We start from the raw sequence: 26434 nt of genomic DNA on the forward strand, positions 1-26434 counted from the left end.
AGTACTCAAATGTGCTGAGCATATGAGTTTAAAGAACTGGTTTTACTGTCAGTGACAAAACTCCAGGCTAAGCCAAGGGAATGGGTGTTTAAGTGACTGTAGAAACTGTAGATGACTTCTCTTCTGCAGAGTTAATTATGAAAGTGGGGTGTGTGTGTGTGTGTGTGTGTGTGTGTGTGTGTGTGTTTATCCAAAGACTAGGTCTCTGTGTTTGCTCCATATAGCCTGAGTCTATTCTGAATGAGCACTAATGTTCCCCAGGATGGAGCCACTCCCCAGACTTCTCACTGGACTTTTCCTGCTCACTCTCTGTGTCATGGGCTGCTCTGGGCAACACTGGTCCTACGGACTGCGCCCTGGAGGCAAGAGAAACGTGGAACACTTGGCTGATTCTTTCCAAGAGGTAAGTTTCTCTCAGGCCCCAAATAAGATGTCATTTATTTGATTCAATTCAACTATGATAGATACTCAGTATGAACTGCTACATAGATGCTATTGACTACATGAGGCTCTGCCCTCTTATCTGGAGGAGATGAGTCACAGAATTCCATTTCCTGCTTTCAATTCAAATAGAAGCTAAATCTATATAGAGTATTAATTCTTCACAGAAATTAGGGGGGAAAATCAGGTAGGTCCCAAGTGAAAGATTATTCTTTGGTTTTGGGAAACTAAATATTAGGACATTTGTTTGTGTCCTTTTAACTTAATATAAAAGTTATATTAAGTTAAAAGTTATATTAAGTTAAGTTATATTAAGTTATATTAAGTCTCTGGACTCGGTGGCTGCCCCAACAAAGATCCTCTTTTTTGGTCCCCTCTCGCCTCTCTCCGCTCTCCTCTGCAACCGTGTCTGACAAACCTGACACGGTTGGAATCGAGAAATTCGATAAGTCGAAACTGTAGAAGACAGAAACTACAAGAGAAAAACCCACCGTGTTTAAAAGAAATGATTGAACAGAAGCAAGCTGGTTCATCGTCATGAGGCAGGTGTGGCCTCTCCTCACACACTGCACACTCCACAAGCATTGAATTCTTCTTTTCCTTCTTTCTGCTGTTTAACTTTGTAAGATGTAAAGAGGTTAGATCAAGGTGTTTTTTTTTTGTTTTTGTTTTTTTCCTCCAGGGTTATTGCTGGGGCTCAGTGCCTGCACCATGAATCCACTGCTCCTGGAGGCCTTTTTTTTTTTTTCACCTTTTGTTGCCCTTGTTTTGTAGCCTTGTTATGGTTATTGTTGTTGTTGATGCCATTTGTTGTTGGATAGGACAGAGAGAAATCGAGAGAGGAGGGGAAGACAGAGGGGGATAGAAAGAAAGACACCTACAGACCTGCTTCACCGCCTGTCGCCTGTGAAGCGGCTCCCCTGCAGGTGGGGAGCGAGGGACTCGAACCGGGATCCTTACACTGGTCCTTGAGCTTTGTGCCACATGCGCTTAACCCGCTGTGCTACCACCTGACCCCCTAGATCAAGTTTAAATGACTGTGCTGACCCTTTTCACATCCAAGAACTACTGGCAAGGATAGCTGGTCCTGCCTCTCCCACCACCTGGCTGGCAGGGAAGGGAAAGAACTTGCGTGTTGGTGGAGGAGGAAGTTGGGTGGGAGACAGTGAAATCTAGAGTCAAAACTAAGTTGGTCTAACATGGCCTGCAGGCTATAAAATGCAGTTTAATCAGAGTGTCATTTTGTTGTTGTTGTTTAATTAACTTGATTATTGGAATGCACAATTTTTAATATGCAAATAAAAAGTTTTAAAACCTGGGGAAGAAAAGAAAAACATATATCTGTCCTGGGGCTGGGGAGATAGCACAATAGTTATGCAAAAAGACTTTTATGCTAGAGGCAACAAAGGTCCCAGGTTCAGTCCCCAGCACCACAATAAGCCAGAGCTTAGCAGTGGACTGGTAAGATAGATACATCTATGATGGTAGACCACCAATACAGTTTTTTATTGCCAACAGGGTAATTGCTGGACGTGGTACCTGAATGACAAATCCACCACTCCTACTGGCCATTTTTTTTCTTTTTTCTCCCTCTCCCCCTCTCTTTTCCTTCCTCCCTTTCTTTCCTTCCTTTCTTCTTTCTTTCTTCCTTTCCTTTTCTTTCTTCCTGTAGAGACAAAGAAATAGAAAGGGGGTAGAGGGGGAAGAGAGAAAGAGAGACCCTTTTTTTGTTAATATTTATGTATTCCTTTTTGTTAACCTTGTTTTTCTTTTATTGTTGTAGTTATTATTGCTGTTGCTATTAATGCCGTCATTGTTGGATAGGGTAGAGAGAAATGGAGAGAGGAGGGGAAGACAGAGAGGGAAAGAGAAAGACACTTGCAAACCTGCTTCACCACTTGTGAAGCGATTCCCCTGCAGGTCAGGAGCCTGGGGCTCGAACCGGGATCCTTATGCTTCGAGCCATGTGCGCTTAACCCACTGCATTACCGCTCAACTCCCTTGAGTTCACTTTCTATGGACAATTTCTTGGGAGAAAGTAGAAAATACTGTTTTTTTGTTTTTTTTTTAAATTCTGTCTCTAAGAAGTATGTTCATTTTCATCAGATAGCCAAAGAAGTTGATCAAGCAGCGGCACCTCAACACTTGGAATGCACCCTACACCAGCCACGTTCTCCCCTCAGGGACCTGAAGGGAGCTCTGGTAAGTGGAGATGGTAACAACATGGAGCCCAAGACACAAGCTCTTTTTTTTTTTTTCTTTATTGGGGGATTAATATTTTACAGGCGATAGTAAATACAGTAGTTTGTACATGCATAACATTTCGCAGTTTTCCACACAACAATACAACCCCCACTAGGTCCTCTGCCATCTTTTTCCAGGACCTGTAATCTCCCCACCCCCCACCCACAACAGAGTCTTTTACTTTGGTGCAATACAACAACTCCAGTCCAGGTTCTGCTTAGAAGACAGAAGCTCTTAGGTATCCACTTAGGACAGTATCTCTCAGCTGCTCCAAGGCTTACCTTCTTGATGCCCTGAATTCCCCATTGGAGCCTTAGGGCGTGAAAGCCATTTTGCAGGACTTGTATGTTATGCTTCTAACTACCGTTCATTTAAGTGGTTGGGAACTTTCTTTTTCTTCCTTAAACGGAAATGAAATCCCTCTGTAAGTCTTTCGGATGAACCACAAAACAAATTTCTCCCCACTGCTCCCTGAGAGTTGAGAGTCTTTCAAGTGTGTCTATAACTTCCTGAGATGACTCTTTTCTAAGCTAATCCATGGTGTGTGTGTGTGTGTGTGTGTGTGTGTGTGTGTGTGTGTGTGTGTGTAGGGACTCATGCATGTGTGATTTCTGTGCTCTGGGCCACTACTTCATTCAGACAGACAGAGAGAGAGAGAGAGAGAGAAAAACACCACAGCAGCTGAATCTCCTTTTTTGCTAGAGCAACTCCCACGCAGTGCCAGGGTTCAAACCTCGGTCACATAAATGCCAATGCAGGCAATCTCCCCATGAACTGCTTCTTTAGCTATTCCACTCCACTTCACCAGATTCTTTCACTGATCTTGGTATAACATGATTTTCTCAAGTCCTGGAGAATGTAGAATATAATATCTTTTTCCCTCTTTTGGAAAAAAAACAAACAAACCCACATTAGTAAAATTATGTTTCAGAATCTCACATTTGATTTCCAGTTTTCCTGATTGGATTATAACAATTTCAGTTTCCAGGGGGGCAGGCAGTAGTGCAGTGGGTTAAGCACACATGACGCAAAGTGCAAGGACCGGCTTAATGATTCTGGTTCAAGTCCCCGGCTCCCCACCTGCAGGGGAGTCGCTTCACAGGCGGTGAAGCAGGTCTGCAGGTGTCTGTCTTTCTCTCCCCTTCTCTGTCTTCCCCTCCTCTCTCCATTTCTCTCTGTCCTATCCAACAACGAATGATATCAACAACAACAGTAATAATAATCACAACAAGGCTACAACAAGAAGGGCAATAAAAGGGGAAAAAAAATGACCTCCAGGAGCAGTGGATTCATGGTGCAGGCATCGAGCCCCACCAATAACCCTGGAGGCAAAAAACAAAACAAAACAACTTCAATTTCCACCAAAAATGGAAACCTATTTACCAAATGTAAGTTTTTCATGTTATCAAAATCAAAATAATTAAATTATATAAATTGAATATTGAAAAAATGAATAATGAATTCAATATCAGTACTCTATGATCTTAACGGACTACTGGTGAAGCAGTTAGATGGCACTGACTTTATTTACCCGTCACATGTGGAAGCAGGGAAAGCTTGAATAAAGAGGGAAGGAAGCACAATGGTTATGCAAAAGACTTAAGTGTGTGAGGCTCTCAGGTTCAGTCTCTAGCACCATCAAAAGCCAGACCTGAGCAATGCTCTGGAATTATCATTTACTTCGCTGACTTCAGTTTATCCACCCATAAGACAAAACAGCAATACAAACCAAAGCAAACATCTTTAGTTTTCTCATTCTATTAGCTATATGATAAATGAAAGGATACATTTAATAGCAATCAACTAAAATTCCAAAATATGACTATTAAAAGGAAGGAATTGAAGCCAAATATAGATGAAGAGTAAATCAATGTCTCAGACTTCTCTTTCACCTTTTGAAAACTTGTTTTATTAGGGAAATAATGATTTACAAGACAGTTGTCGTCACATGGGTTGTAATTTCTTCTTTTTCTTTTTTTTAAAATTTTTAAATCTCTATTCATTTGTTTATGAGAAAGATAGCAGGAGAGAGAAAGAACCAGACATCACTCTGGTAAATGTCCTGGAGCTCCAGTTCCCCAGATCCCCACCCTACTAGGGAAAGAGAGAGAGATCCTGGGAGTATGGATCGACCTGTCAACGCCCATGTTCAGTGCGGAAGCAATTACAGGAGCCAGACCTTCCACCTTCTGCATCCCACAATGACCTTGGGTCCATACTCCCAGAGGGATAAAGAATAGGAAAGCTATCAAGGGAGGGGATGGGATATGGAGTTCTGGTGGTGGGAATTGTGTGTAGTTGTACCCCACTTATCCTATGGTTTTGTCAATGTTTCCTTTTTATAAATAAAAAAAGAATAAAAGTGATAAGTACTATTTATGGAACAAAACGTAAACAAGAAAGTTGGTTCTGGGGAAGCAGAGCTCCAGAACACATTGGTGGGGTTGTCTATCTAGGGAAGTCTGGATATCCTGCTAGCATCTGGAACCTGGTGGCTGAAAAGAAGGTTAACATACAAAGCCAAACAAATTGTTGATCAATCATGAACTTAAAGGCTGGAGTAGTGCAGATGAAGAGTTGGGGGGTCCTCCATTTCATAGATAGCTAGTAGGCATATTTTAATTATATCCCAGAGGGCCTCTGGCTATACTAGTTATTTTTTTGGTGGTTGTTGTTTTTTTTCCCTGAGCCTGAAATCTGATATGCAGGTGGACCCAAGTTATTGTCTGGGGAGATGATGTCATGGCTGGAAAAGGAACAGAAAACTGGATCAGGGAAGAGAGTAGCTCCCAAATATGGGAAAGGGGTATAAATATTGTTGGCTGTAAACCCCATTGATTTGATTTGCTATTCGTGTGAATTTGAGTAATACTTGAGGTTCGTGTGTGTGTGTGTGTGTGTGTGTGTGTGTGTGTATGTGTTTGTGTGTGTGTGTGTGTGTGTGGCGTTTTTGTTTGTTTTTATAAGCACACAGCTCAGCTCTGGCTTATGGTGATGCACTGGGATTGAACCTGGGACCTCAGAACCTTAGGCATGAGTCTCTTTGCATAACCATTATGTTATCTATTCTGCTGTTTGTGTGAATTTTATGCTTATTATAGACAACTTTGAGAGGCAGTCTATTCTATCCTCTAGCACTTCCTAGTGAACAAAACTCAGCAGACTTATTCTTTCTGTGTTTATATTTTAGAAATTAAAATGCCAAACATAATGAACTTTAGCCAATAAAATCAACTCTGTAACATTTATCACTCACCTATTTTTCAGGAAAATCTTATTGAAGAGGAAACTGGGCAGAAAAAAAATGTAAATCTGCTGTAACAGAAAGTCTGACAAAATAAATACAAGTCTGACACAAATTTGTGGCCCATGTGAATTTCAGAATTCTCATGCTAGGCTGTATATATTTCACAATGAAGTACTGTGTTATGAATAAAGAAGCATAAATGTTAATCAAGTCTCTATTTTATTTTTTAAAAAACTTTTTAAAATGTATTAGTGATTTAATGTTGATTTACAAAATTACATGTCAACAGGGGTTTAACTCCACACCGTTCCCACCTCTAGGGTTCTAAATCTTCAGTCTCCCCACTATAAGCCATCTCAGTTCCCCTAAGGTTGAAGGCATGGGTCAACCATCATCTCTACAAAACTATCTGTCTACATTTATATTGCCTCTTTTTTCTTCCAGATCCAATCCTTTCTTCCCCTCCAAGCCATTCATGACAACATTACTTCCTCTGTACGTCCTTCCCTTTTTCCTCCTCTCTCTCCGGGGTGCTGATGGAGCTGGAGTTCAGAGCCCTCTTATCTTCTGACTCTTATCACTTCTCCCCCACTGGGAGTATGGATTAAGATGGTTTTTAGGGTGCAGAAGGTAGGAGTTCTAGATTCTGTAATTACTTCTCCACTGGACGTGGATGTTGGCAGTGCGATCCATACCCCTATCGTATTTCTCTCTTTCCCTAGTGGGCCAGAGCTCTGGAGAGGTGAGGTTCTGCGACAAACTGGTGAGGATGTCTGCCCAGAATCTATCTATATTTATTTATTTTTATTGCCACAAGGATTTCTAGGGATCAGTGCCAGCACTATGAATCCACTGCTCCAGAGGCCTTTTTTTTTTTAAGTCAGTCTATCTATCTATCTCTCTTTCTTTCTTTCTTTCCTTCTATTTATTTATTTATTATTTGACAGGACAGAAAGTGAGAGGGGGAAAAAAGATAGGGAGAGAGAAAGATAGACACCTGCAGCCTTGCTTCGCCATTCGTGAAGCGGTCCTAATGCAGGTGGGGAATAAGAGCTCAAACCCAGGTCCTGCACATGGTAGTATGTGTACCTAACTGAGTGCACCACTGCCCAGCCCCCAAGTCTTTCTCTAATTCCAAACTCTGATGGGGAATGTCGGCTGTAGGCCCACAAAGCGAGGTCCTACAAGTGAGTCTGTAAAGGGAAGATGAGAGACAACATGAAATCAACATTATTGGTCACTAAAAGAATCACCCAGTTTTCCCCCACCACAACCATAAGGACAGTGACATAATGGTTCAGGTCAAAAATATTGACTCAGCCTGTTTCCTCTTTCTTTCTCTCGCTTCCTCTTTTTCTCTTTCTTTCTCTCTCTCTCTCTTTCTTTTCCTTCCTTCCTTCCTTCCTTCCTCCCTCCCTCCCTTCCTTTCCTTTCTTCCTTTTTAATTATCTTTATTTATTTAGATAGATGAGTCAGAAATTGATAGGGGAGGTGCCGTACTTCTTGTGGGGAGGCCTCTTCTCGGGCACAGACTCCCAGCTTACCTGCCCTGTTATATACCAGATGCAGAGGCCTAGAAGAATGTTCTGAGGCAGCAGGAGTGAGCCTACAGGACTAACTCAGAGTCTGGGGCTAGTGCTGCAACAAGACATGACCCAGGGACTTGTGTCTGATAACAATCCAATCCATTTATTGAACAGCAAAGCAGGGTTTATAAGGAGTTGTGGGAAGAAGTTAAGTTGTCTGTTCCATATATGGTTTGGGAGAAAAGGGACAAAGAGAGGTAAGGGGTTGGGAAAAGGTCAGAGCATTCCTAACAAATGTTGAGCAAGGGGCTTAATTGATCAAAGGAATGAGGAAAATAGGGTTATCAATAACCAGCAGACAGAGGGAGGTCTTAAGGGCAGAGAGAAGATAGATCATGTGAGATCAAAGGACCAGAGGGGGTGGAGGAGTAAGGAGAATGCTCCTAGTTACTGTTTGATGGAGCAGAACAATGATATATGGGTCATATGTGATCAAAGATTGTTGTTAAAAATTCATGGGCTCTAGCTGGCTGGGCTAGCTTCACGGGCGGGTAACAGAGACGACCAGAGACATACGGCTGGGCAGGGAAGCTGTATTTCTTTATTCGGGAACAACGATTCATAAACTAAACCAAACTAATCACCAAACAGAACTCTGCTGTCTCTTTGCAGTGGCGCAAGCACTCTCTCTAACTCTGCAACTCTGCAACTCTCCAACTCTGGAACTCTGGCGGGGTTCCTAGGGGCGGGGCCAAGCAGGCCTGCGAAACTAAGTGGACTGATCCAATTCTCTTGGGGGGGGGGAGAACTAGAACAACCCAATGTAAAGCATACAACAAAAGAAGATGAACTTCTACTAACCTCTTCAACTAACATCTGGTTTGGAAACAAGAAAATGGGCTGCGTGCAGAGTCTTTGTGAGGCAGGGGGACTGACAGAGGGGACATTTCCTGGTGGTCGTTTTCCTCCATGCTCCATCTCAGGTAGAGACTAATAGGAAGGTCATGGCATCCAGGCCCCCATCTTTCAATAGGAGATCCCACACCATGCTCAACCATATCCTCGCAATTTCCCTACAGGGAGGGGGGAGGAGAGGGAGAGAGACAGAGAGACACACCTGAAGCTTTACAACTCACAAAGCTTTCTTCCTGCAGGTAGGGACTGGGGGCTCAAACCTGGGTCCTTGTACATTGTAACATGTGTGCTCAGTTAGGTTTACCATCATCCAGCCCCACTCAGCCTGTTTTCTATGGGTTTATAATTTTATCTTTGTCTAGACTCTGAGTTTATGTTCAAGGCTTTCTTCCACTTGGGAAGAATCCATTCTAGATTGCCTCCAATCTGAAACTAAGAAAGGATTAAAAAAAAATTAAAAAAAGAAAAAAGAAACTAAGAAAGGATTAAGGGGAAGATGGCTTCTCAGAGCTCCTGATCCAGTGGTCCTCCTGGCTCCCTGTGGTCTCTTCCAGGTCGCCAGAGCAAGGGGTACACATTAAGATAAACTATGAGTGTTCACTTGCCTGGTCTTTTTGGTGTTTCTCTTGAGAAGATAAGTCTAGAGTGAGTTGAAGACAAGACTTCAGTGTTCTCTTGTGCTGGCTGGATAGGATTCTTCAGAAACCAGTGTCAGGCTCTCAGTTAAGATATACATGTTTTCATGAACTCTTTCAACTGTGGGGAGTCAACTTGGTGGTGTTCCATTTACAGTGAGGAAACTGAGGCTAGTGAGATAGCTCACATGGGAGAGGGCCTTCTTTGTATGTGATCAATCTATGTTCAAGCCTCAGTTACACCGTATGAGAAGTTCTACAACACAGGGGAAGCTTTGGTGCTATGATGTGTCTCTTTCGCTTTTAAGATTTTTTAATGTTTCATTTTATTTTTCTTATATTCGATAAGGCAGAGAGAAATTGAGAAGGAAGAGGGAGAGAGAGGGAGGTTTGTAGTACTACTTTACTGCTGAAGCTTGTTTCCTACAAGTGGGGATCAAGGGCTTGAACCAGGATCCTTTTGTGTGGTAACATGCACTTAACCAGGTGCACCTGGCCTTGTGTCTTTCTTACTATCTGAAAAAATTCAACCCAGAGCAGTGAACCCTTGCCAATGGCAGATTCCATGATTAGTACTCCTGTTCTATTATTACCTTGGACAACTAATGGAGCTTAATGTCTAAGCCTCCTTATTTTAGTGACTGAGAAGATGATTCAGTAGTAGAGTACAGGATTTGCAGGTGTGAGGTCCCAAGTAACTTATTTGGCACTGTACATGCCAGACTGATGCTCTAGTTATTTCTCTCTCTAATAAATGCTTTAAAAAGAGAAAAAAAGTTGGGGAGTCAGGTGGTAGCACAGAGGGTTAAGCGCAGGTGGCACCAAGCGCAAGTTCCAAGCGGTTCCAGCCCCCGGCTTCCCACCTGCAGGGGAGTCCCTTCACAGGTGGTGAAGCAGGTCTGCAGGTGTCTATCTTTCTCTCCCCCTCTGTATTCCCCTCTTCTCTCCATTTCTCTCTGTCCTGTCCAACAACGACAACATCAATAACTACAACAGACATCAATAACTATAACAATAAAACAAGGGCAACAAAAAGAGAAAAAAGTTGCTTGTAGATAGCATAGTGGTTATACAAAAGACTTTCATGTTTGAGGCCTCAAAGACACAAAGGTTCAGGCCCTGGCTCCACCACAGACTAGAGCTGAGAAATTTCTGGAAATATTTATTTATTGCAGAGGGACTGACAGAAATCAATAGTGAATTAGAGGGGGGAGAGAGTGATAGCTGTAGCACTGCTTTGCTACTCAACCTCCCCTACAGGTTGGGACTGGGGGCTTGAACCTAGGCACTTTTAGATTGTACCATGTGTGCTCTACCAAGTACATCACCACCCAGCCCCTATGCTCCATTATTTTCTATTGGAGCTGAGACAGGATATTGGAGTTCACATATCGACTTAGTTTTATAGGCCATTTCTAGCTAAGGTCATAAGTACTTATAACACCAGTATCCTCATTTATTCTCCTGACCCTCAGTTCTTGGACATAAGCCACTGTCTGGCCACTCCTGCTTTGTTGTTATTATTGTTTTAAGTACTAGGTTTTTTTTTTTAAAGATTAAAAAAAATATTTATTTCATTTTGTTGCTCTTTTTCTTTATTGTTGTTGTAGTTATTATTGTTGCTGTTATTGCTGTCATTGTTGTTAGATAGGACAGAGAGGAATGGAGAGAGGAGGGGAAGACAGAGAGGAGGAGAGAAAGACACCTGCAGAACTGCTTTACCGCATGTGAATTGACGCCCCTGCAGGTGGGGAGCCAGGGGCTTGAACCGGGATCCTTATGCCTGCCCTTGTGCTTTGTGCCATGTGTGCTTAACCCGCTGCGCCATCGCCTGGCTTCCAAGTACTAGTTTTTTATTTCACTTTGAGGAAATCTTGGTTTGCAAGCCAATAAAGCTTTAGAAGTGTATAATCTCTCACCTTCTTGAAGTGTGTTACCGCACCACACCTCCACTAAAGAACAAGTGTCCCTCTATCTAGGTCTACTGACCCACCTGCTTCCTGGCAGCTCTTACCCAGAAGTCCTCTTTATTGACTGACCTCAGTTCTTCAATCTGAGTCCTCAGTGTTGTTGGGCTTTGCTGATTTTCCTATAAATGAAATCTATCTATATTTTCACTTTATCTAAGTCCCTTTAGTATTTCTTGTAGGTTTGATTTAGTGGTAATGGATTACTTTAGCTATTGCTTGTCTGAAAGTCTCTTCACTCCCATGTGAAATTGGGGCTCAAACATGAGCTACTTAAAGGACATGGATACAAAGTAAACTATCACCCAGCCCTCCATTTATTTTTATTTTTATTTTTATTTTGCCTCCAGGGTTATCGCTGGGGCTCAGTACCTGCACTACCAACCCACTGCTCCTGAAGATCATTTTTTTCCATTTTGTTGCCCTTGTTATTGTTATTATTGTTGTCATTGCTATTGTTGTTCTTGGATAAGACAGAGAGAAATTGAGAGAGGAGGGGAGAGAAAGACAGACACCTGCAGACCTGCTAAACCTCCTGTGAAGCGACTCCCCTGCAAATGGGGAGCTTGGGGCTTGAACTGGGATCCTTACACCAGTCTTTGCGCTTCGTACCATGTACGCTTCACCCGTTGTGCTACCCCTGGAACCCTCTTTTTTGTTTTTAACAAGCATACTTATGTATTGACAGTGCAGAATTTGTTCCAAGAAGTAAATGATTGCAAATATTTGAAAGCATTGGAACATTTTCTTAGAAACAAGTCTTAGGAATTAAAGCAATGTCACTCTTCCAACTGAAGAGCAGCTGCCCTTTCTCCAGCTTAACTCAAGGATTTGAAGAAATATAACTTGAACAATATTTTAAAGCTGTATAATGATTTTTTACAACAGTAGCTCTTGGGGGCTGGGCAGTGGCACACCTGGTTAAGCGCACATAGAATTAAGCACAAGGATCCAAGCAAGGCTCTGGGTTAGAGCCCCTGCCTCCCCACCTGCATGGGAGATGCTTCACAAGTTGTGAAACAGGTCTATAGGTGTCTAGCCTTCTATCTGCCCCATCCCTCTCAATTTATCTCTGTCCTATCTAACAACAACAACAACAACAAATGGCTGCTAGGAGCAGTGGATTTGTAGTGCAGGTACCAAACCCCAGTGATAACCATTATCAGAAAATCTTCAGTTCAGAGGGCCACATACAAGGGTGGAGGTGAGGAAGAACCACATGATTTGCAGTTCCATTGCTTCTGGGCAAAGATGACTGCTTGATGTCACAGTATAGATTTAAATTAGCTTAGACGTGTAATGAAATGAGGTCACCGGGACTCTGTGATGTGCCAAGGTGTCAAAAAAAAAAAAAAAAAGATAGTGACTCTCGACCTTAACCTAACATAGTAAGTACATGAGACTGAAAAATAAAGACCAGATGCTTGAATCCTATCCCGTCCCTTAGAATTTATCCTGCTTTAATTGGTCTGGAGTGTCATTTCTTCTCTGGTGATACTCTAGTTTAAGACTTGGTTTCTGTCCTTCCCTTGTAAATAATTATTATATTCCTTATAACCTCTCTATTTCCAGTTACCTCTAATTTTTTGCAGCAAATAACTGAGTAGAAGCTTTGTGCACTAAATGAACCATTATCAGATAATCATCAGTTCAGAGGGTCACAGACAAGGGTGGAGGTGAGGAAGAACCACATGATTTGCGGTTCTATTGCTTCTGGGCAAAGATGACTGCTTGATGTCACAGTATAGATTTAAATTAGCTAGATCTGTAATGAAATGAGGTCACTGGGACTCTGTGATGTGCCAAGGTGCCAACAGGCAAAGGCTCAGGAGTGATTTCGTTCATTAATGCAAGGATAATAAACACATTGTAAACTTTAAAATACATTTCACTTTTAATTTAAAAAATAAATAACAGCAAACCTGGACAAAATATTCCTGCCTCAATCCACATTTTCCTAACTGTCCATGCTAGAAACCCAACTCAACTAGTTTACAAAACCATGACAACAGAACTTTGACAGAGTTTGAATGAATAGCTAGTGACATTTGACAAATAGATGAGTTTGGGTGGCATATACTAGAAACCAGCTTTGGTTGGATTATATGAATCAGCCTGAAAGAAATGTTTTTTTTTTCCCTTTGGGGGGTAAATCATTAAAACTGATGATTCTACTCTCAGCTCACCAAAGAGAAATTTATCTTTTTTCATTTGATTTAAAAATATTACAAAGTCCTGGACCTAGACTCTTTGTATAAAGACTTAGCTTCCTTCTAGTATTTTCATTTACTGAAAAGAAAGTTGGGGTTAAAAGGAATCCTTATATAGTTTGCTTCTTACATGAGGAAACTGAGGCATAGGACCACATACAAACTCACTTGCCAATAGGCAGTCTGGACTGTTGGGTCGACTACAGGCTTTTTCTCCCACCATTTCAGGAAGGGGTATCATAAAAAAAAAGTCCAAGAATAATTACATCTCATTAACATCATAGTTATGTGGGAGGAGGTGGCACAGATGGTTATTGCTTGTAAATGAGCATAGGCACAATGTGGAACTTTCTGGTGTGCTGGACATAGTCTCAAAATGGCTGGAGACATGGGGGCACAGGCGTGTAGTTCAACCATCTATACACTTGAGACATGTGCACTATTCTCTGTGTAAGCTCTACCTCCACTTGAAAATAAGAAATCTCCCCCATGAAACGTGAGGAGTTAGTAGTGGAGAGTTAACAAAGGTTGACTATTAGCTCGAATCTTGCCTGACCTCTTCTTGTCTCAGGCATAGGAGCAGTTTGCTACTGATTTCTCCCTGGCAAGAGAAAATCACTGCACTTCTCAATTCAGGGTGTGAAGATGGAAAAGGGGAAGACAGCCCATAGCCCAGCTGCCTGGTGGGGATCTCTTTCCTCTAAAATCACTTGCCTTCCAACTCCACAGTATGCCTTAGTCTTTGCACACATGACCTATTTTTATTGAACACACTGAGTAACTGCTTCTTGAGTGTTTAGTTGGTATTCAGTAAGAACTTAATGTTTGAGTAAAATGGTTCTTGAAAAAAAGTCTCAAAGCAAGACAAGTTGCCAAGACAGAGAGAAGTTAAAATAATCTCATAAACCGGTATCCACAAGTTAGTGACACTTTCCTACTCAATGGTTTCCCAAGATAAAACTTCAAGATTCACTGTAATTTATTATTTCTAACAGTATCTGGAATCCTCTGTATCCCCAGTGGAGACCTCATCTTTTCATTAATGCTGAAAGGGGATCACATGTACAAATATGTTATATTAAAAGGGAAACTATCTGGTCCATTGGCTTTGTCCAGTCTCTGACTAAACACCAGCCTTCAGGGTTCACTTCCACTGTTCTGGAGGGGCTGGTCTGAGACTGGTTTTTTTTCTCCCTTTCCAACATCATGTCGACCTGGAAAAAGGACTCTCTTCTTGGTGGGCAACATCTTGGAAGTTACTCCAGGCTCCACACAAGCCCTGGGTAGCTTTCTTGCAGCTTCCTTCACTCTCCCTAAGGTTCCAATTCTTCCTACAGAAAGCCTTGCTTATTTATTTTTATATTATTGATTTTGATAAGACATAGGGAAATTGAGAGGAAACTGGGAGATAGTGGCAGAGACACCTATAGAACTGCTTCACCACTCATGAAGTTTCCCTCCTGCAGGTGGGGGCTGGGGCTTAAACTTGGGTCCCTGCATATGGTAACCTGTGTGCTCGACAGGGTGTGTCACTGCCCCCTCCACCCCAGTTTAGTTCATAAAATCACTTCATCTCCAATAATAAGTCATGATGTGGGAAGACTCTCAGAAGGTGCCATTTGTTGAAAGGGACCGCATGTGCAGAATTATGCTCACTCATGTTTTAAAGTACCACAAGAAGAAATCCTGCTATAGGATAAGCCCAGCTTGAATTTAGGCCTAACAGAGAAGGCCTTTTCATGAGCACCTGCTACTTACTGTACTTGATCTCATTTAATCTTCACAATAACTGACATTAGCCCTATGTTGAAGGGTGAGGAAGTAAAAGCTCAGAGAATTTCAAATCATTTGTGGAGGGGAGCTGCAAAGTTAATCGCTGGCAAGATGGAGGATCTGAAACTCAATAGGTCGAATTTCAAAGTTCATGTTCTTTCCAAGACCCAACATAGGGTGTCCCGAATGGGGTTAAGGAATCCCTTTCTCTCTCCACTTCTACAACATGCACACTGGTTTCTTGAGTGACAAGGGACACAACCCTGGAGGTTTGGTATCTGGGAGGAACTAGGATTAATCTCCTAAAAGGGGAGAGTGATGAGACAGGAATACCCAGAGGCAGGCGAGCTGATCCAAATTATAGGAGCTAAACTTTCTCTCCCTGTTCTTTAACATTGGGGGAAAGGAAGACTGGCTGGGCAAAGTGGAGAGAGAGAGAGACCCCAGAAAATTCCCTTATGTGATCAGCTAGGGGATTTATAATAAAAATGGTTTCTATGTGCTTTATATGCATGAGTAGAGATCCCTGGGATTTTCCCACTGCTGTTCCAACTACGAATTTATTTGAGTTGTCTTTTAGATTTTAGTCTTATACTGTAAGAGTCTAAATAAGCAAGCTGGGTAAGATATTCTGTATTATGATATTCTGTGTTTGGATTTAATTTCTATATCTATCCAAATGAGGAGATTGCTTATATGAACTTTAGGAACTTTCCTAACTCAAAATATTCTCCCAGGGGCTGGGTGGTGGTCCACCTGGTTGAGCGCATGTTACAGTGCTCAGGGACCCAGGTTCAAGCCCCCAGTTCCCACATGCAGGGGGAGAGCTTTGCAAGTGGTGAAGCAGTGCTGCAGGTATCTCTCTGTCTCTCCCTTCCTTCTCTCTCGATTTCTGGCTGTTTCTAGCCAAAAAATAATAAAGATATTGCAAAAAAAAAAAAAAAAAAATCCTCCTGTCTTTTGTTGTCTGTTTGTTTTTTTTTGCCACCAGTATTATTACTGGGGTTCAGTGCCTGAGTAACCAACACTTCTGGTGATAATTATTTTTTTTTTTCGAGAGAGACTCTGAAAGAGGAGACACACCACAGCACCACTCACAAATCTGGCTTCTTGTGCATGTAACATGTGCAGTCTACTGGGTGAGCCACTCCCTGGCCCCAGGTTCAAAACATCTTAAACTGTATATGGCTGCTTATGAATGTGTTGGAAATATCTGATGATGTAAATTACCCCCATTTTCCCTTTGAAAGAAAGACTGGCATTGGGAAATACACTCAGATTAACTCCACAATTTAGAGGAGTAATCCAGAGGAATAAATAATACAAGAGAGATATTTCACTGCATTCTATGGGGTTAAATCAGGTTACAGATAGGGGACACTGAGTGGGATTAAATCAGGTTACAGATAGGGGCCACTGAGTCATTCGTATGTGTTCTGGAAGAGAAGCTGTGGAAACCAGACTTATATTCAGTTCTTTATATGTACTCAAAGGAGAATAATGGAATAGGAAATATATGTGCAAAAGAAAGAACTTCAAAGGAGTCCGAACAGAAAGGAACAATTGCCCTGCAGTGAGGGTCATTAGGTGTGTCAGGCTCTGGGCAGGTGGGGGCAATTTCCAAGTGGGGGGCTGGGGGGAGGTGCTCATGGTTCATAACTGAGTCCCTGTTTTTACAATAATTCAATAATGAATCTATAACCTAAGGCAACCAATCTCCACTCAAAGGGTATCCACTGCCTCAAAGGAGACACGGTGACACCAGAAAAACCTGATTATTTCAGTTACAACAGTGTCCGTAGCATCAGTGTCTCTTTCAATGTTACATGAGGTGGAGTGTATCCATGTGAAAAAAGCCAGTCTCAAGAACAGTTTGTTCATTTGTTTTTTGGAAACAAAGCAAGAAATGTCTTCCAGGAACAGGATCATCACAGAACTTCTCTGGGCATCTTCAGGGCCCAGTGGCTCTGTGCTGGAGGCTGAGATGGAGCCATGGTGAGGGCAAGTTTGAGAAATGCGATCCACCCAACATGGAGTCCCTCATCCTGGCGCAGGGAAAGCAGTCAGCAGGGCACCTCGTGAAAGGAGGACCCTTCCAGGCCAACTTCCGGCCCCTTCCAGGCCAACTTCCGGCAGCGTCTGTCTAAGGCATTCAAGTTCCAGGGGACAATGACCATCACTGGGATGCAGGCTCAGATGAAAGCATACTAGATTTTCGAGCTTTTGGAGGCGGTGGAGGTGGGGCTTTGGCTTCCCTTCGAACAGGCAGTGGGGGAGCAATCTGAAGGAGCAGACCCGGGAGAGCAGAAATGAATCCCATCTTCCTAGTAACCCCTTTACTCTCCCCACTTTACACTCTGCTTTAGCTCTGAGGTGAGCAGTTTATCCACCTAAACCTTTGCGAAGAGCAGGGCTGGTGTGTCCTCCCTCATGCCCCTTGAGTTAAGTTAGATATTCAGGGGCACTGCTATAACTTTAATCACTGATGTGCAGACAGTGGACACTCAACAAATATTTGGTGAATGAATGCAGGAACTTCCAGAATGATTTCCATTCATTTGAAAGACGGAAAAAAAGGGCTGGCAAAATAGCTCGATTGGATAGTGCCCTGTTTTGCCCTGTGCACGATCCAGCTTCGAGCCTGCCTCCCATCACACTGAAGGGCACATGGATGCTGTGGTCTCTTTCACTTTCTCTTTTTGCCTCTATCTCTAAAAAAAAATTAAAAAGAGGGATAGGGCAGTGGTGCACCTGGTAGCACATTTACATTGCAGTGAGAAAGGACCCATGGTCAAGTCACCGTGAAGGGACCCAAGTGAGCAGCACTGCAGGTGTGTATCTCTCCCCTTCTCAGCCTTTCCTCACTTTCTCTCTATCCCTATCCCAAATAAACAAAATCAATGAAATATTTTTAAAGAGTAAAACTCTTCAAATGTGAATCTCACAGAGTAAAGTAACAGAGAAGAGCTTATTTTTTTTCCTTCTCAGTGAAATTTTCTAAGCTTTGTGACTTCAGGATGAACCAAGAATCAATGGGAGAGATGAATCTGGGGGGAAGCCTGCCTGCCTGCTGAGAAGCCTGGGAAATCCTAGGCCCCACATCTTCCTGGGACATGCCCTCTGTCCATCGGTGTCCCTACCTCCGTGGAGTGCCTCTGGCTGCTCTTGGGGGGTGGGGGTGGCGGGAGAGTAGCAGTTATCAGCCCATCAGTCTGCAAAGATGGGGAGCCTAGAAACAAAACAAAGCAGAAACAGGGAGAAGGCAGTCATCAAAGAATGTAGAACTTACGTCTGTCTTCGTAACACCCCAGCCAACCTGGTCTCTTGATGAGGTCAGAGTCTGTGGCTTCTCTAGACAGAATGGAAAGGACCTCTCACCCTTCATGAGGAATGCAGCACCTGTAGCCATTTTTTTTTTTTTTTAATGTTTTGGATAGGACAGAGAGAAACTGAGAGGGGAGGGGAAGATAGGGAGAGAAAGACATCTGCATCCTCCAGGAGACTTTTCAAGAAATTATTGGCTAAAATCTCATTTTTCTATTGCACCAAAGTAAAAGACTCAGGGATGGGAGGGGCAGTTCCGGCCCTGGAACATGATGGCAGAGGAGGACCTAGTGGGGGTTGAACTGTTTCGTGGAAAACTGGGAAATGTTATGCATGTACAAACGGTTGCATTTTACTGTCGAATGTAAATCATTAGTCCCCCAATAAAGAATTTTAAAAAATCTTATTTTTCTTTTCAAATCAGGGGTTTGACTATGATATTAAAGATTCTAGAAGTAAGGTATTTCACTATTTGCTGGGGCATCTAGTCCATCTACTTAGGAAAAGAAAAAGTCCTACTATATAGTAGGTGGTCAATGACTATTGGTTAAAAGTACTCTCTTAGCTCGGTCATTTAAAGGGTGCAGTAGCCACTTCCTCCGGGAATTCCTACCTGAGTGGCTCTAATTATTGGTTGAGTATTGCTTCCCATTGGATACTGATGGCTCACTTAAAAAAAAATGTTTATTTTTGATCTTTATTTATTTTCCCTTTTGTTGCCCTTTTTTTTTATTGTTGTAGTTATTGTTGTTAATGATGTCGTTGTTGTTAGATAGGACAGAGAGAAATGGAGAGAGGAGGGGAAGACAGAGAGGGGGAGAGAAAGCTAGACACCTGTAGACTTGCTTCACCACTTGTGAATCGACTCCCCTTCAGGTGGGAAGCCGGGGCTCGAAATGGGATCCTTACGCTGATCCTTGCGCTTTGCGCCACGTGCGCTTAATCCGCTGAGCCACCACCTGGCTCCAATGGCTCACTTCTTATAAGCATTTTGCATTAATTTCCTGTGCCAGGTTATAAGTACTATATAGAATGGGTCTGTTTCCTGTCCTTGGACATTTTCATATGTAACATGCTCCTCTAAAAGGCTATTTACCTAAATGTCATAAGTTACTTGCTTCCTGTCTGGTTCTAGTCTGAAATCCACTTCATTTCTATCTTCATGATTGGAAACGGGACAATGAGACTAAACTTTCTGCAAACAAGTAGCTCCTTCCAGACTTCTACTCTAATTGTATTATATCTACAGCTGATGAATTGAACCAATTGTACAAAAGTCTTATATGGTCTGTGGCTGGTGTGGTTAAAATGAACTGGGTTAAGTACACACATTACCCCATGCAAGGACTGGGTTCAAGTGCCCACTCCCTACTACAGGGGTGTTATTTCACGAGCGGTGAAATAGGCATACAGGTGTCTGTCTCTCTTCCTCTCTAGGACTCCCTCCTTTCTCAATTTCTCTGTGTCATATCCAATTAAAAAATAGAAAGGAAAAAAAAAAAAAGGAAAATAGCTGCCAGAAGAGGTGGGTTTGGAGTGCAAAAAGACTCTCGTGCCTGAGGTTTCAAAATCCCAGGTTCAATCTCTCACCACACCATCATAAGCCAGAACCTAGCAGTACTCTGGTAAAAAGGAAAAAAAAAGAAAAAGTTGGTTCTGTGCAATTGTGCACAGGCCTTGACAGTCGTGTTCCCATTCCCACCCCACCTCAACATGCACACACACACGCACACATACATACATACACACACACACACACACACACACACACACACACACACACACACACCTAGTTTCACAGTAGCAGAATATAAGGAATACAAGAAAACTTACTTAGGGTCCTGGTAGCTTTAGGAGTGAGTGGAGGTGGGCTCAGGGGTGTTGTTTGAGGAGGTGAAGAGCTATGAAATGGTGTCAGCCGACTATCCACCAACTGGAGACTCTTTGGCCGCTGTGCTTTTCTGGATGGGCTCTAGTCCAGGGGGAAGAAAGGTAACATTCACATGGTGAGGAAGGCAGGGCTCATCAGTGATCTAAACAACACTGTCTGTTGAGCAGAAGCTTATTTCAGGGCATCATTCCAGGAGCCATTTTCAAATTTCCTGCATTGCCATGGGGCAGGAACCATCATGACAATGACATTAACTGGGATGATCTTCTAGTTAGATGTGGGCTTGATTTTGACCAAACCTGAGTTGTGTCATTCAAGCTAGATATAAGCCACTGTGTTCTCTCAGAGAAAGCTGGTGTCACCAGCACTTCACAATGTGATGTGACTTTTTCTTTCTTTCTTTCTTTCTTTCTTTCTTTCTTTCTTTCTTTCTTTCTTTCTTTCTTTCTTTTTTTTTTGTCTCCAGGGCTATTGCTGGGGCTCGGTGCCAGCACTACAAATCCGCTGCTCCTGGAGGCCATTTTTTCCCCATTTTGTTGCCCTTGTTGTTATTCCTGTGGTCGTTGTTGGAAAGGACAAAGAGATATCCAGAGAGGAGGAGAAGACAAAGAGGGGGAGAGAAAGATAGACATCTGCAGACCTGCTTCACTGCTGGTGAAGCGACCTCCCCACACCCTGTAGGTGGAGAGCTAGGGGCTTGAACCGGGATCCTTACATCGGTCCTTGTGCTTCACACCATGTGCGTGCTTAGCCTGCTGTGCTACCCCGTGATGTGGCTTTTGGAAGAGAAAGTACCTTTGATGTATTTAAGTTAAAGAAGATAGCAGCAGTGTTTGGACTGATTCATGGGACATGGTAGCAAGAACCACAACTCTTAACACCAACCCACATGTTTACACTTTGGATAGATCTTGCGGAAATAATGCTTTAGAGATTTGAATTTTCTGTGTGCTTTGCTGAGCATGATCTAAGAGCTGACACTAATGCAGGCTGCTGTGCTGTGAGAGAGCCACTGCCACAGCCAGACTTTCATCCGGTGACTCATGGCTGTGAAGCCATGGCAATGTGCCTGGCTGCACAGGAGGCCCTGGCAAAACTCCAGAGCATTTTTTTTTTCTTCTTACCATCAGATCAGGTTCTGGTGCTTTCTCTGCAATGACTTGGGATTTGCTCAGGTTCCAGTCTTTTCTCTTTAATTTGCCAACTCGGTTCTCATTGTCCTCTTTGAGGGCCAGATCTTCAACTCTGGCACCCGATGAAGCCCTGCGCTCTAAAAGTGGCTCAAGAATTGACCTGCCAGTCAGGAACAAGGAGAGAAGTCACTACACCCTATCACTTGACAGGCAGCATTTATTCCAGAAAGAAGCACTCAATCTAATCTTCACTTGGGACTTTCCTCTCACGTTCAAAGTCTGAATTTCCAACTGACAGCTGAACAACAATAATAACACACACACACACACACACACACACACACACACACAGTAATCTAAGTAAAGGGAAATTATTGGTGAATAACATATCCCAAGAAGATAAGGTCATATTAAACTTAGAGGCACAGAATCCACACAACAGCAGCAAGTGGAATAAAAACTTTATGTAATAAGAACACGACATGTTTGGAGCCAGAGAGACTGTGTTCAAATCCCACCTACACTGGGTAGTTGGGTGACACTGGGCAAATAATCTATCATTCTTGTTTCCTGGCCTGTAAATCAGGGATAATAGTGGCCTCTGCTCTAAAGGGTTGTTACAAAATAGTATCTAGCACAGATGTATGCTCCTTTGATGTTTTTTAATTAGTGTTTTTTAATTTTTGCATAGAAAAATACAAGGTGGCTTTTCTGACAACCCAACATAATGATGCATTTTTAAACACCAGTTAAAGTCCATTCATTTAATCAGGCTAAGACACTGTATACAGGTGGGAAGAATCTGACAAGAAATAGGAGTCTCAGAGACTGAGTGGTGACATGCTCAGTTAAGCAGATGTTACTACGCACAAAGAGCTGGGTTCAAGCCCTCAGTCCCCACTTGCAGGGGGGAATCTTCACGAGCAGTGAAGCAGTGCTTCAGATGTCTTCTTTCTCCTTCTCCACCTCCCCTCTTTAAAAATGTTTTATTTATTTATTTATTGGATAGAGACAGAGAGAAATTGAGAGGAAGGAAGGAAAGAGAAGGACAAGAGACAGCACTGCTATACCACTTGTGGAACTTTTTCCCTGCAGGTGGGGACCGGGGGCTCAAACCCAGATCTTTGAGCATTGTAGCTTGGACACTCAACTAGGTGCACCACCTTCTGGCTCCATCTCCTTCCTCTTTCAATTCCTCTCTATCCTATCAGATAAATAAACACTTTACAAACAAACAGGAGCCTCAGAATATATCTCTAATAAATTAATCTTGCTGTGAATCTAATACTGCCCTAAAAATTAAGTAAAAAACTATGCTTTGGGACGAGTGGTCAGTTTTTAATTACTGAAAAGCTGCAGGCTGTTCAGTATAAAACATCATTAATAGGTAGTCGGGCGGTAGCGCAGCATGTTAAGCGCACATGACAGGAAGTGTAAGAATTGGCATAAGGATCCTGGTTCGAGGCCCCAGCTCCCCACCTGTAGGGGAGTCTCTTCACAGGTGGTAAGGCAGGTCTGCAGGTGTCTATCTTTCTCTCCCCCTCTGTCTTCCCCTCCTCTCTCCATTTCTCTCTGTCCTATCTAACAATGACGACATCAATAACAACAATAATAACTACAACAACAATAAAAAACAAGGGCAACAAAAGGGAAAATAAATAAATATAAAAAATTTAAAAAACCATCATTAATAAACTAAAACTATTTACTGTCCACATTTTAGACAGAGGGCACATATCTTTATTACTCAAGAACCATTTAAAAATTATAAAGAAAAACAAATGTGGTTTAATTATCTTAAATTGTTGAAAGATACGGGCAGGAATTTCATTAAAAAGGTCCAGATAAGGGGCCAGGTGATGGATGGCACACTGGGTTGTGAGCATACGCTACACTGTCGAAGGGCCTGGGTTAAACCCCTGACTCCCACTTGCAGGATGAAAGCTTCACAAGTGGTGAAGCAGAGCTGCAGGTGTCTCTATCTCCTCTTTCCTCTGGATTTCTCTGTCTCCATTCAATAAATAAAATAATTTAAAAAAAGAAAAGAATGTATACAAAAAAAGAAAAAAGTCCAAATAACTGTAAAAATTTGTTGTAATTTGTCATTACATACAGAAATGTCAACTAAAGATATTTTGTAGAGATAATTGGGAGAAAATATTTTTGTATTTTATTATAAAAAAGGGAGAAACTGCCTCTTTTGTCCTAAATCATATTGCTGTTATTATTATTAATACTCTTTTTGTCACCAGGATTATCACTGGCACTAAGTACCTGCAATGAAGTCTCCACCACTTCTAGTGGCTAATTTTTTCCTCCCCTTCTTTTAGTTGATAAAACAGAGAGAAATAGAAAGGTTAGGGAGAGAAGGAGAGAGTTAAAAAAAAAAAAAGGCCTGAAGCACTGCTCCCCTCTGGGACATTGAACCTGAGTTTCTGTATGTGGTAACGTGTGTTGTAATGGCAGCGTCACTACCCAGTCCCTAAATTCTATTTTATTTATGAAGAAGAGACAGAGAAAGAAGATGACTGCACAGCTCCATGGTACCTGGGGTTGGGGTCATGCTCAGGGCCTCAGGCATACAAGGCGTGCAAAGCATGTGATCTACCACTGAGCCACCTCCTTGGCTCCCTAAACCACTGATTTTTAAGAACTCATTGCAATTCTGTTGTGACAGTAAAAGACTGAAGCCAGTGTGGTCCTGGAGGTGGCGCAGTGGATAGAGCACTGGATTCTTAGCCATTAGGTCCCGAGTTCAATTCCTGGCAGCACATGTACTAGAGTGATCTCTGGTTCTTTCTCTTGAATAAATAAGTAAATACTTATTAAAACTAACAAATACTTAAAAAACTAACAAACAAACAAAAAAGACTGAAGCCAACTAAATGTCTACATGAGGAGGGAATCACTGTGAGAAATGCTGTTCAGAGAGGAGGCTCAGAAATGGCACAGTCATTCAGGATACATTCAGTGAAAGAAGCAAGGCAGAGAATATTCTTCATAGTGTTTTATACTAGAAATAGTGCCAGGAAAGAATGTTTACTTAGAGACTGCGAGTGCATACATGTGCATTCATGTGTATGAGTGTGTGTGTGTGAGAGAGAGAGAGAGAGAGTAAAAAGAGATGTTACCACTGGAAATTAGTGACTCAAGGGGGTGTTTTCATTAGATAGTTTTCTGAACCTCTGAAATCTCGTATCACATAATTGGATTATTTATTCTTAAAAATAGTATGAATTTAACATTGCCTTAAATGTTAACTAATGAAAGAAATCAAGCAATAACCATTCAATAAAAAATGGTATGTGATATGAGTGATATTTTTTTTATAACTTCTGTGGTCCTTGTGTAGAGAGTGCTACTCCTCATGAGAAAGATCAACGACAATTACCCAAAAGCTAATAACCCTGGCACCCTGAATGATTGATATTTCCCTTATTATTGGATGATACATCCAAACTGACCAAATTTCATTTTTTTAAAATATTTTATTTATTTATTCATGAGAGGGATAGGAGAGAGAGAAAGAAACAGACATCACTCTGGTACATGTGCTGCCGGGGATTGAACTTAGGACCTCATGCTTGAGAGAGCAATGTTTCATCCACTGCGCCACCTCCCGGACCACCAAATTTCATTTTAGTGACCAAATGCAGACACTGGTCAAGCAGTACCCCCAGCTCTCCCATTGACTATAGATCAAACCTTACCCATCAGATCCTGGCCTGGAAGGAGCATTATCAGATGAGTTTGAGGAGGTGGAAACCACAGAGGAAGCCACTGAGGTGACGGACAATCTCCGCAGTGTAGATGACATGATGTAGGGTAGCACAATAGACCCGGTGCGACTTTTCTTTCTATCCGTCAAGTTGGGAGGCTGAAGAACACGTGATCCCTCATGTTTTAAGTGGTCTGGAATTCAGCCCAGGTGAATGTACCACCCCACCCAATGACAGGTTTGCATCCTATCCTGACTGGTTGGTGTCTGCACTGCCTCAGTTATTAAACACTGTGAACACATATTCTTAGCTATAGAGAGAACTTCAATGAAATCTACTTTCATTCTAAGATTAGAGAAAAATTCATCATAATTTTCTTCTTTTTTTTTTTAATTGCCACCAGGGTTATCACTGGGGCTCAGGGCCGGCACTGAAAATTCATTGCTCCTAGTGGCCATATGTTTGTTTGTTTCTCCCTTTTTGTTGCCCTTGTTGTTTATCGTTGTTATTATTATTGCTGTTGTTGGATAGGACAGCAAGAAATCGAGAGAGAATGGGAAGACAGAGAGGGGAAGAAAAACATAAATACCTGCAGACCTGCTTCACCACTTGTGAAATGACCCCCCGCAAGTAGGGAGCCGGGGGCTTGAAACAGGATCCTTACACCAGTCCTTGCGCTTCGCACCATATGTGTTTAACCTGTTGTGCCTGACCCCCTCTTTCTTTCTATTTTGACTGGACAGAGAAAAATTGAGACAGAAGGGGAAGACAGAGAAGGAGAGAGGAAAAAAAAGACACCTGAAGACCTGCTTCACCACACGTGAAGCACCCCCCCCCCCACAGGTGGGGAGCCGGGGCTTGATATGGTGATATTTGTGCTTTACTGGGTGTGCAACCACCCTGCCCCTCATCATAATTTTCCGTCAGACACACAAAACAGGGAAAAAACCAAAGTGTTAATTATTTGTAAAACCCCCTATCCGATTCTTGAGTTGAATTATCTTGTAAACAAAACAAAACAGAACAACAAAAACTGGAATATTGCTCAATAGAAAAGTTTTAGGTTGAAATGACAGACCTGAAACTAACATAGAGAATCTTAGGAAGTAAAGGGACACTGATATTCTTTCATAGAAATGGCACCAGCATGACTGACTGCCTCACATAATATCTTATCAAATTTACATGCTAATACTGACCTGATTCTAATGACTACTAAATTCATTCAGTCAGAGTTATAATTTTTACCATCTAGGAGCTTGTGACAAATGTCAACTATTCTAGAAGAAAATACCTTTTCACTGATGATAAGGGAGAAAGTTAGTTCTTACGAAGGCATGAGTTAAATACTTGGGTATAAAAAAAAAAGAGATTACTGAAAAGATACTCAGTGGAAAAAATTAGTGAAG

General features: G+C 42.2%; 2 protein-coding genes across 2 annotated transcripts in view; one reads left to right on the forward strand and one right to left on the reverse strand.

Annotated features, from left to right (window-relative positions):
* Positions 1 to 250: 250 nt before the first annotated feature.
* Positions 251 to 6116, forward strand: GNRH1 (gonadotropin releasing hormone 1). The gene is made up of 3 exons (XM_007528889.2): positions 251 to 403; positions 2548 to 2643; positions 5953 to 6116. Exons 1-3 carry the CDS (start codon positions 251 to 253, stop codon positions 6004 to 6006), a joined length of 303 nt encoding a protein of 100 aa, XP_007528951.1. The 3' UTR covers positions 6007 to 6116.
* A 10305-nt stretch (positions 6117 to 16421) lies between these two features.
* The window catches only part of DOCK5 (dedicator of cytokinesis 5), a 262201-nt gene continuing 252188 nt past the window's right edge, over positions 16422 to 26434 (reverse strand). Inside the window, exons 48-52 of the mRNA XM_060178855.1 lie at positions 25017 to 25183; positions 21298 to 21466; positions 20116 to 20254; positions 18099 to 18187; positions 16422 to 17239 (exon numbers count right to left, since the gene is read on the reverse strand). Of these exons, the coding sequence (XP_060034838.1) occupies positions 17135 to 17239; positions 18099 to 18187; positions 20116 to 20254; positions 21298 to 21466; positions 25017 to 25183 (669 nt within the window). The 3' untranslated portion in view covers positions 16422 to 17134. The remainder of the gene's footprint in view (positions 17240 to 18098; positions 18188 to 20115; positions 20255 to 21297; positions 21467 to 25016; positions 25184 to 26434) is intronic.

This window comes from Erinaceus europaeus, chromosome 19 (genome assembly GCF_950295315.1).
Source record: "Erinaceus europaeus chromosome 19, mEriEur2.1, whole genome shotgun sequence".
NCBI lineage: Eukaryota > Metazoa > Chordata > Mammalia > Eulipotyphla > Erinaceidae > Erinaceus > Erinaceus europaeus.